General features: G+C 28.4%; 2 protein-coding genes across 2 annotated transcripts; both read left to right on the plus strand.

The window, feature by feature from the left end:
• Positions 1 to 476: 476 nt before the first annotated feature.
• LOC100162031 lies at positions 477 to 2,938 on the plus strand. The gene is made up of 3 exons (XM_001951322.5): positions 477 to 722; positions 807 to 899; positions 2,490 to 2,938. Exons 1-3 carry the CDS (start codon positions 690 to 692, stop codon positions 2,682 to 2,684), a joined length of 321 nt encoding a protein of 106 aa, XP_001951357.1. The 5' UTR covers positions 477 to 689; the 3' UTR covers positions 2,685 to 2,938.
• Positions 2,939 to 8,922: 5,984 nt separating this feature from the next.
• On the plus strand, positions 8,923 to 11,930 carry LOC107884901. Its single transcript, XM_016807982.2, has 2 exons — positions 8,923 to 9,539; positions 9,689 to 11,930. Exon 2 carries the CDS (start codon positions 9,691 to 9,693, stop codon positions 10,852 to 10,854), a length of 1,164 nt encoding a protein of 387 aa, XP_016663471.1. The 5' UTR covers positions 8,923 to 9,539; positions 9,689 to 9,690; the 3' UTR covers positions 10,855 to 11,930.
• The last annotated feature ends 70 nt before the right edge of the window (positions 11,931 to 12,000 follow it).

Here is a 12,000-nt window from a genome sequence, read left to right on the forward strand (position 1 = left end):
TGAAAATATTGTTACAAAAACAGTGGATCACGAGTCAAAAAGGTTAAACATTACTAGTCAAAACAATAGATAGGATGAAAAATATTTTTATATTAAAAAATGTAAAATTACTAGGTATTCATTAGGTTTATCGTTGACAAAACACTTTAAATCCACTCCAAATTTTAATAAAAATTATTTTAGGCATTAGTTTGGTCCGTCCCCCCGTCCAAGTAAAAAAAAAATAGTTGGGATACGCAAAAAAAAAATAAAAATAGTAGAGGAGCTCCGTCCCCCTGCGCACCTCCCCCCCAATTCGAGCACTGATTTTGACCGAAAAATAATTGATTGGACAAGTATATTAGCAGAACCGTATTTTAGCCATAGACCTATAAAAGAATTTATTGGTCTTATATAGGTCTATTTTGTCATGGGTACCACGACGATACGCCGTGTCAGAATTGTGGACGTCATTGATTTTTGGCGGGAACGGTATCGTCTTATCACAGAAACGGAACTAAAGAGTACGGAACCTGTTTGCTGTTGTATAGTTCGCCTCTTGTCTATGTGCTGAAGACAGAACTACAACCGAGTACAGAGAATCACAACAACTAGAATTAATTACAACGATTACAAAAACGACAACGAGTAAAAAAAATTGTTTTTAATTATTATTTGATGTAGGTACCTTATTGTCCTTATTGAAAACTATGGACGATGCTATACAGCACTTGGAACAAGTCGTGAGTACCTATTGAGTCAATACCGTGCCTCCTTTAACGCTGTCTGTTATTTATTATTTTTATTAAATACTGGCTCGTTTGCAGGTGGCTAATATCGAAAAAAGAATAGACACTTTAAGTTGGAAAATAAAAAAATTTGAACGAGTTCTGTTTTCAGAAAACGAAACATCCCACTCTGTAAGTACAATATTGTTAACTATTATTTAGGTAACTATTACATACAGGGATCGAATTGGAATAAAAATTGAGGACGTACGCTAATTTTAGTTTAGAAAACAACGTTCCATAGCGAATAAATTTTACAGTGACTTAAATTAAATAATTAAAACAAAAACATAACAATATTTAGACACTTATGTCTTATTTTATTGTTTAGTGCCTCATAGTATATTATGTGACATTGTGACATACGTTGCCCGTGAATCCATGGAAAATTGATTCCATGATTAGGTACGCCACGTTGAATAATAAAATTATGAAAACAAAATAATATTATTAAACTGTTTTATAGGTATATTTTGTACTGTCATTAATCGTTTTCGATGATAACCCATTTTCTAAATAATAGTATTAATTGATTTTACTTATAATAAAGTTATGAAAATAAAATATTTTTGACAAGTCAATGCTGCTATATAATAATAATAATTATTATTATAATTATTATTATTGGTACCATATCGACTGTCGATGACAAATGACAATAACCGTTTCCTGCAAAAAAAAAAACCATTTCTTTGCTAGAAAGAATAAATTAAAACAAAAATCAAATATACACCATTCAAAAGTAAACAACGCCATGGAAGGGCCTCTTTTCTAGTGTTCCTTGCTCAATCAAATGAAGGGAAATGCTAGAATCTATGAAAAAAAGGAAAGCAGACTCCATACGCCTATGTACCCCCCCCCCCCCCCACCAACACACAATTCGAGCACTGTTTATATAATATGTTATAATTTAGCATTCATATTGTTTTGTAGTTCTAATTGAGATGATTTATTAATTGTTTTCATTAAACTTTGCTTATGAGTTAAGTTAAATTAGTATTACCCTCAATACTATTTTAATTTTATGATAGTAAATTAATATTACATAGTAAGTCATACAAGCCCTAATCGAAATACTAATTGAAGTTATCAAAACAATAAAATAAGATTGTTTAAAAACACTTGTTTAAATAAAATTGTGAATTTAAGTTGAACATTTCTAATTAATCAGGAGGTTGATGAACGTTTAGGTTAACATTTATTTGTAGAGTATTCATTTGAAAAAGAATACAGTTTTAATTATGTCAATAAGCATAAAGTAAATTGAAAACTAACTAGAAGTTACTGTACTTATTAACAGTGACACAACAGCCAGGGATGCTCAGAAGTCAGAGTACCACCAATTAGCCAATTAGGGATATTAAATAATACTACTAATACCAAGCTGATCGATTGGGTTTTAATAACAGTATATTATTATGATTTCATCTACTGACATAATATTGTAGTTATAGTCCAAGTGTTCAATGTGTTAAAGTGTGTTTTTATTTTTTATTACCTACCAAACTGATTATTTAAAAATTATATTTTGAGTGGGCATCATAAAACATTCTTACGCTCCAGCTGATAAATTGCTAGTTGTGACACTGATTATTACTTTTAATAAATTCAAAATATAACTCTTGAAACTAAAGTAATCAATTAGATAACATTTTCAATTAAAAATTAAAAATTGAATGAACCTTAATGTATGATATTATTATTATTTTATTTAAAATTTAGTGTAAAATGATATCCATGATGGCCAATTTAGAAGAAACATGCCGTAAGTATAATGAAATAATATTGTTGGTGACCGAACATAAAAATCAACAAAATGCATTCACTGATACATTACAACTTCAAGTAAATTTAGTAAAAAGCAAAGTCGAAACTTTACGAGCATTAATGACAAAAGGAAGAACAATTGAGCTTTAACTTAATAACCTAGTTATTATTAATATATAAATAAATAGATATAAGCAAACATAATTTTTTTGTATTATATATATATATTTTTTATTTTTTTGGAAATTCACTTAATCATGTATATAAATAAATAATTTTAAAAATATGTACCTACTAACAAACTTTTCATTAAAGTAAAATATTGTAGGTAGTTTAACAAGAAGTGAAATTGAATGCTTCAATATTTGTTAAGATATTTTGAATAAATGAACAATAAAATAATATTTTATTTTTGTGTTTATTGCCCTTGAATAAAATAATAGCAATCACCCATCATCTAGCTATATACCATGTTATTAATGTTTTACGTTTAAGGAAGTCAATTAACCTTGATCCCACCTAAATTGACCGTACCTATATTTGAATTCTTTTTATATGAGATAATAGTCTACACACTTTTGTTATTTATTACAATAATATTTTCATGAACGACACAAGATAAATCTGTTCATATTAGCCACTTGTTAGTTGTAGTAAATGTAACTATGTAAGACTGTAAGAGCATGGGATAGTCCAAACTCAAAACATTAATTTAAAAATAATAACAACTCGTGCAGAGAATCCTCTGTACCTACCTAATTACTTAAAATTATTAAATTCCTACCTAAACTATTCAAAATACGTAAATATCTTGAATAGTCATGTTATTATATTTCTGTAGCCTGTAGGCCTTAAACGATGAAACTATTTACTTGCTGTAGTGTATAATAAAAATCGCCCCATGGAAAACTGGTTTAAGGCGCGCACTTATAATACGTACCAAGACATGCAGTCATGCGTCGTGTTTAACTCGTGTAATAAGAGCTTAAGATGATTAAACATAGACGATAAGATTTTTCCAGTCTCGTCTTTTAATGAGCTGAACACTAGTGTTTAGAACAAAATAATTTAACATCGTACCATAAATATAACATGTAGACAAAATATAAAGTAGCTAGGTACATAATATACTTATTATTTATCTACTATGATAAAATATAGGTGATATTATAAGTTGAATTTTAAATAAGAATATCAGTAGATATAATGTAATTCTGTAATTCCGCGTATGTATTGCCACATATTTGAACTTTCGAATTCAAATGATTTCGCTGTAGGTAATCTCCAACTCTTAATAATATAGACCATATTATATTATACCTCGTTTGTAATTATTTGTAGACCTATTAACCAAATACATACATTCTGTAGGTATAATTTATGTACATCGTAATTCGTATTCGTATATATTATGCACAATCAGTGGCGCCATGAGTTTCTATTTTATCTATAGAAATAAGAGCTAGTAACCACAAGTATTATATTATTTACAATGGTGTGTGTTTTCTTTAGAATTTTTTTAAGTAAAATGTTATCGAGCTATTGGTACTTTGGTGGGCCAAAAGTAAATATTTCCCAGTAATTTTCAAAATAATCGGGAAATACAAACATCGGTTTTGTTTCTAGTTGTAATATTAAAAAATAAATAACTACCTATACACTATAGACAATTGAATTTTTATCCAATATTTATATTAGACTCTAGCAGTGAACTACTTTATGGACATGATATACCAAAGTATCAATTTATTTTGACTTTTTTTATACTGTAATAGACATTTTAAATTGTTCGTTCTATAATTATACTGTTATAGTGTTATAGGTACTTCCGTATTGACTTATAATAAGTTATATGAAATAATATTATAATAATTACTATTTAATAAGTGAATACGATTTGTTTTTTCCTAAAAAAGAATTCAACCTATCCCGTATTATACTAACAGAAAATAATTACAATTATTTACCTTGCATGTATATTTATAACCTATAGGCTTTACCTAACATATATATATCCTATAGAAATATAGACTGACGGGAAAATCGTTTATCGTATACTCGTAGGTATGTTGTATCAAATTGAATACAAATTTAAGTATTTAAGATTTAAGATATATTACATTATTCATTACATTAACCTACGTAATGGCTTGGTTCATTCGACACCTACACAGACCTGTGACCCAGCCACCCAGGGCTTGGAACTGAAATTAAAAATACCGGTATTTAAATCAGAATACACTTTCAATTTTTTTGGTAACCTGAACTGGTACTAATATATTTTGTTGGTAGATAATTTTTAGTTCCAATATTATTTAGTTATTTTATTTATTTATAGATTTTAGGTAATAATAATTGGTTCATTGAATTTGCTTGTAAATTTATAGGTACATGGATTTGGGGTTAAGTAGGTAGGTCGTAGGTACCTAGTAACACAAAATATGATTTATATGACATTTCATTCATTTTAACCTAACTTTTACAAAGTTGCAACATATAAGCCACAAAGAGAGGACATAGACTCAGCTATATTGTAAGTTAATCAAGGAACTGTTCAGGAGACATGTATATAGTATTTTTAATGAGTAATGATCATTCATATAAATTTCTCTTTTCAATCATAAAAAATTATGTACATATATATTGCCTGTGTATTCGGTAAGCAATTTACAACTACAAAGTTTTTACATTTTTGTTTTTACTGTTGGTAAAAGCCGTTTTCCGAAGATGAATAAAGTTTAGTTTAATTTCATATTTTCATAGAAGTCTATATGAAGTCCTTTAGTAATTAACAACGTATTTATCAAAGACAAAACTGCTTGTTGAGGAATAAAATAACCAATAAAAAAATATTAGCCACCTAACTGTATAGGTACATAATTTCTACCAATTATTTTATACTTATTTTATAGTTTTTTTGTGCAATTAAATGAATTATTTATAAATAAATAGTTTGCTCCTCAATGTGTAGGTAATAGGTACCACACTCTGTCCTTATATTTTTTTTATATATTTATTGACGCCCAAAGGTGCATTATTTTACAAATGACGATAAATAAACTTAAAATGCTTATAAATTTAATATGATATCTGAATATCAAAATATTTTTATTTAGAATACTAAATCAAATGATGAAGGTAGATTTAATTTGGTTAGGTTAGTTACTCAGAAGGATTAGGTCATAGATAAAAGATAAAGGATTAGGCCAAGGTCTATTTGATACGGCCACACTATGAATCTATCTGATATTATGTAATTCATATGGCTAAGTGGAGGGTACCAATAATACTATGAAAACACTTTCATAGGTAGCCAGTAGATACAACTAACTACGAAAATATTTAAAGTAATAACTGTTTAATGGATAATGAAAGTACTTATTATTTTTGACAGTATTTTTATAACTTATTAATGTAAAATAAAAATTACAATATTGTGAAATTTATAATAGAAAGACCGGAGACCCCACATGCGTATGGCGTAATCCAGACACCATACCAGCGGCGTCATTTATGCAGGGGCAAAATGTTGACCAGCCCATAATAAAAATTTAAAAAAAAACCTCTTGCTATAACAATTACATTACATTGCAATTGAATTTTTATCTCAATACAAATAACATTCTTACATAATTTCATACTTACTGATTACAATCATAGACATAAATAACCCATTTTTTTGAGAAATTACAATGTCTAAATAATGAATACATAATATTTAGAGGGATACCTAAATATATTACCTATTAGCTACTATATGAAGGCCCAAAACTAGACCATACCACTTGCCAGGGCCGACAGCGGCCCACTAATGACAGGAGGGGGAGGGCAAACGCAAATTACGCCCCAAAAACGCTACCTACACTAAGAAGCGTGTGCAATTTGAAAATGGCTATAAATAGGTTCTGATTATTGGTTAGGTAAGTGCCTATAGTATAAAACGAACATTCAATCCATGCAGACATTAAATCGTAATTATGTGTGTGAATGCCTGCAAGGGATTAATGATATACCTACCTATACCTAAGTGAATGTGTCATAATTCTGCAAAATTCCTGTATTAATACTTAATTACTTAAATATTATAGGTGCCTATTATATATGGGCATATATGGCTGTATATTTTATTTTTATATGTATTTATAGTATTTATTATGGTACCTAGTTGATGACTTAAACACTTACCTATACCTATCATACAATTGAAAACAACATTTTAACAAGCATATACAGGGTAATTCACCTAGCATGATCTCCCTCTTAATCCTATTTTTCTTCAATAATGCAGTTATTGAAAATCTATAAATTTTCGAATTTTTAAATATACTTAACACCATATTTTAAAATTCTTGAGATTTTTCGAACTATTTAAAGAATGGCCTGTGGAGATATATATTTCTGTTTTTAAAATGAGAATCCTCCTTTTCTTCTTTAAATTATTTAGCAAACAATTTTTCTAAACATTGTGGCGTATCCGAACGAGTAGGTACCTACTTAGTTTTCGAATTATTTAACTTTGTGTTTTAAGGATAATAGCATAGGCGCAAATTGTAGGGGGGCTTGGGGATGCTAAGCCCCCAAAACTTAGCCATAGCTCCCCCCCCCCCCAAAAAAAAACCTAGAACATACAATTGTAATATGCTATATTGCAATGGTCTGCTTACCTTTAATATATTCAGCTCCCCCAAGTCAAAAGTTGATATTGCGCCTACCTATGGATAATAGGTCTGTGCGATAATGGTTTAGAGTCTAAACTTTAGACTTGACTTTAGAGGGTATGGGAGATATAGTGGTTTGAAATTTTTAGGTAATACCCTACATAGTATATTAATCTATCAACATTAATAATTTGTAAAAATTATCCAAGTACCTATGAATTATAATAAATACTAGATCGAGTAGATCAAAAATTACATAATATATTTTATATTTTTGTAAAACCATCTTTAAGGACTATTGTCCTTAGATTAAACATTATTAGAACTGAGAAATTAATTTTTCGAATTTTAAATTAGGTTCATCAAAATTTTAAAAAAATTATCCACTAAATATTTTAAAGTGAAAAAAGTGGTTCACATTTTAAAAACAGAATTTTATACTTTGTACCACCATAGGACACTATTTAAGTAGGTAGGTAGTAGGTACTACAAAAAAATTCACGAATATGAAATAATAATGGTCTTTGATTAGGTATATATTTAAATATTCCAAAAATCAGAATTTAAATAAATAAATTTTAAAGGAAAAAATAGGGGAGAGCATGCTTGAATGATGGTTGATAGAGCATAGTGAATCACTCTGTATAATCAGCTATAGACTTAGAGAAGAGAACAGTTGATCATCACGCCTATGCTTGTCTCTCACACACGCTCTCAATCACGTTATTAATATTGTGTACGCAAGGCGACAACTCTTGATAACTCTTGAGTGCATTATGTTTTCTACTTTTTTCTGTGGCACTATACAATTTATCTTATGCAATTTTCATAATTTAATTTTTTTTTATATTTTTACCTATACCTTTTTATATTACCGCTATATTGTTTTAATAATAATAATAATAATTATTATTATTATTATTATTGTATTTTATACTTGATGTTTTTTTTATGATAATTAATCCGTCTTTGCGTTTTGAAAAAAAATTCTACAAAATGTATTTAAAAATATTATTTATGTTTTGAAGTGGATACAATTAAACTGTACCTATAGGTATTAATTTAAACAATATTAAAAAGTATATCAAATAAATCTAAAAGTTGGTACCTACATACATTTTAAAAATAGATCAAACTTTTTTTAAATCAGACTGAAAAGATTAAAATAATATGGTACGGAGGCTTATACAATAGAGACTAATAATAGGCTAGCCCGGGCCCTATAATAAATTAAAATGAAAAGAAAAATTAATAGGTATCTTCACGGCTGCACCTCTTTTCTGTCGCAGAACAGGGATTGTAAACCGATTAAACACTTTTTCATTACTTTCCAAATTCCAATGACTATACTTTATATTTATTGTCGTACATATTGATATTTGAATTTTATGGCTGATGCACAGTTAAGTGTTTCCTCTTCACTTTCCACCTAAACTACCGAGCTGCTAACATATGGGAGTTTAACCGTTTTGGGGACGTTTTTCGTAAAAAAATTTTGTCAAATAACAGATTACTATTAATAGATAATATCATCGTATTCATTAATTTTTTATACTCAGTAGTCAGTACTCAGTCTCAGTGGTCAAATACTATAAATAAGATATCGAAATTCATAGACATAATATATTATATTATATTTAATATTATAGTAACTAGTTGGTGTTTTCATAGAACAATATTATGTTCTATGGTATTTCTGTTTGGCCTCCTTATCTCTATATCGGCTTCTTGTATATTAATCGTTATTATTATTCTGTTGCAAAATATTGTATAATATTAATCAGTCTACTAATATTTAATACTTTAATAAGTCTTGACTCTTGAACTCTGTATGGAATTACCACGATCATAATATGATTTTAATCGTTGGCCATTACATTACAAAACAAATATTGTTCTTATTTAATGATGGTCCATGGTATATATTTTCTATGACAAAATATATATACCTTGTCATCATCATGCAAACTGATTTTACTGTGTAGTGTCTTCAGTTGTGTACTCTTGTGTCTATACTGTTTACGGATCTACACAATACACCTACGTGGCTACATGATACATAGTATTAATTCATATTAGTTTGTCATAGTAGTTATTCCATATTATAATTATTTACATCCGCATGATCACCCATTGATAAAACTCTTCAGAAATTGGAAGATCATAGTCAATTGATTACGATTCTCGTGAACTGTATAGTCTGCCAGGCGACCAGGCAGTTGTTTCACCTTAGAAAGTGGAAATTCGAAACGCCTCACACAGTCAAATATTCAAATACACCAAGGACGACCAGATAGATGACAACACTACAACAGCAATTCTTGTAAAATATATATTTTATAGGCAGGTACGTATATGGTTTTATTTAAATTACACTGAATATATTATTATAATCAGAAAGAATAAAAGTGTAAAACAAAAATCAATTTCTGACAAATTACTGCCTACTACTAATCTAAACGTAAAATAATAATCATACATATTGTATCATCTCAGAAATGAATAGAGACAATAGAGTACCAATGATGGGCAGTCCAAACTCAGTGATGGACTATGTCAAGGAACTAAGAAATGGTGCGTATCGGCCAGTGACAATTTTTACACCTCCGAGTTCTACAGTAGGACCGTGGATGGGAAGAAGGGAAGAAATACCATTGTTTTTCATACCAAATGTAGTAGAGGACCTCTTGGAATTTAAAAAGTCTCTGTTTTACTTAGCATCAAAGAACCACAAGTTCGAAAGTTTAGAAGTCCTCATAATATATATTAATATGATACTAGCTGGATTTGGTAATATGAGCACGAAGATTCATCAAACGTTGATGAACTCACGTTTTAAAGTAATAAACTATAATAAGGGATTAACAGAAGAATGGATAAACAAATGGGACAAAGATTATGTATTGAGAAAAGATTATAAAGATACAGAGTTTACTGAAGAAATTTCTGAAACACTAATGGGCATATACTGGAATTTTATAACCAGAAAACCAAACATAAGACAATGGGTTGAAAAGAGTAAGCCTGTATATTCCAAAGCATGTTTAGTAGATGAAAATAATCAAAGCTTAGAAACTTTAAATCCCAATCTACGATTCGCAGAAGTAGTCAGCCGTGAAATGTGTGGATGGTTTAGAATGAAAAACGAGATTTTTCTAATTATTCAAACTCTATCAAAAATATCAAATCACGAGCTAAGTGTTATCTCTAAGATCACCATGGACTATTTTATGATGGCTGAAATGGAAGGGTTCGCGATGGTTGTAGATATCTTGAGCAGGGAACCCGAATTATGTACTCTGAAGAGAATAGACAAGCGTTTTGAAAATTATAACTTAAAATTAGCTGTGGATACATTCCTTGAAATGGGCGATCATGCCCCTTTTTGCGCCTTTATATATGAACCATATATTTCAGATGAATTGAAAAATTTTAAAGCTTCGAGAATACAAGGATATATAGACATGGCCAATGAGATAGCTATCACGGAGGGAAAACCTTCCTTTAGGAGTAATCAAGTTTTTCAGGTATTTAATGATGAGTTCCTTCAGAAATGTAAAAATGTTGTTAATCTGATTAAGGCCACTTCAGCCAGACACATTCTGACTTTTGAAGATGAATTAAATCAGTTTACAAAAAAATCTCAAAATTGCATAGCTTAAGAAATCATTATTGTCTAACAATATATTCTATCAGCCTAACTCGTAAGGTGACAACTAAATTTTGTTTTTATGGTATAGTTGTATAATTACATAATTAATACTCACAGATATTACAGAAACAATATATTTATGTATCAATCCATCTACATATTATATTAATACATAATTATTAATTGTTATAAATGTTTAAAAATTTAATATAAATATAATATGTATACCTACCTAGGTAGGTAATTTGTTTATAAATACAAAGTGTGTTCATGATAATATACTTAGTATACCTATATATTATATACTGATTTCCAGATTCCATTTAAATGTGTTTCAACTCAGATTTAAGTATAAAAATATCTATTATTTCATGATCAGATCATAATGCTATCAGTGGTCAATTACATACAGGTCTTAATTTTATTTATTCAATATGGGTCAGTTTTTTTTTTATATAAAATTCTAATGTATTTTATTCTGTTGTATTATCAGAAATAAAAAAAAGTAAGTGGATTATTCAGTTATTTTGGTCAAAATGCAGTTTTAAGTTTTATTAACGGATTAAAATCTGAATCCTAATGATATAATTCACTAAGATATGTATCAAAAATCTATACTATGATGATGTTCCATAATATGAATATACAAATTATGCATCAACTTCGAATACCTTAGGAAAAATCTTTGAAACATGAATTAACAGAGTTCATATTATGCACTATGCAGTAAGTAACATCATAAAAAGCAATTGAAATAAAGCAAAATAGCACTAAGTTTAAATTAAAATAATGTAAATTATAAATCATTTTTTTTTTTATATACTATAGTATACTGAATTATTTCAAGAAACCTAACCTAACCGTTCTAACTAATTATGTACCTATATCAAAACAAAAAAAGACACAACAGAATAGTAATGCAAAATTAATTTTAAAATGTGTGCTCACTATAACTCTACGCCTTGTTATTTCTTATCCATATTGAATAAATAAAATTAATTTAATCTGTCTCACATTATAGTTTATATAAAGTAAAGTAAATTTTCAGATATTTCAAATACGAAAATAAAACACATTTTATTTAACAAAATATTAGTAACAAAAAAAATATACAATTTTAATAATAAAACCAAAAAGAAATTAAAAAAAGTGTGTG

Source organism: Acyrthosiphon pisum, chromosome A2 (genome assembly GCF_005508785.2).
Source record: "Acyrthosiphon pisum isolate AL4f chromosome A2, pea_aphid_22Mar2018_4r6ur, whole genome shotgun sequence".
NCBI classification, from domain to species: Eukaryota; Metazoa; Arthropoda; class Insecta; order Hemiptera; family Aphididae; genus Acyrthosiphon; species Acyrthosiphon pisum.

Coding starts and splice junctions, on each gene's coding strand:
- LOC100162031 (XM_001951322.5), top strand. CDS start 690: ATGGACGATGCTATACAGCACTTGGAACAAGTC. Junction 723..806: donor TACAGCACTTGGAACAAGTC/GTGAGTACCTAT, acceptor GCTCGTTTGCAG/GTGGCTAATATCGAAAAAAG. Junction 900..2,489: donor AAAACGAAACATCCCACTCT/GTAAGTACAATA, acceptor TTTAAAATTTAG/TGTAAAATGATATCCATGAT.
- LOC107884901 (XM_016807982.2), top strand. CDS start 9,691: ATGAATAGAGACAATAGAGTACCAATGATGGGCAGTCCAAACTCAGTG.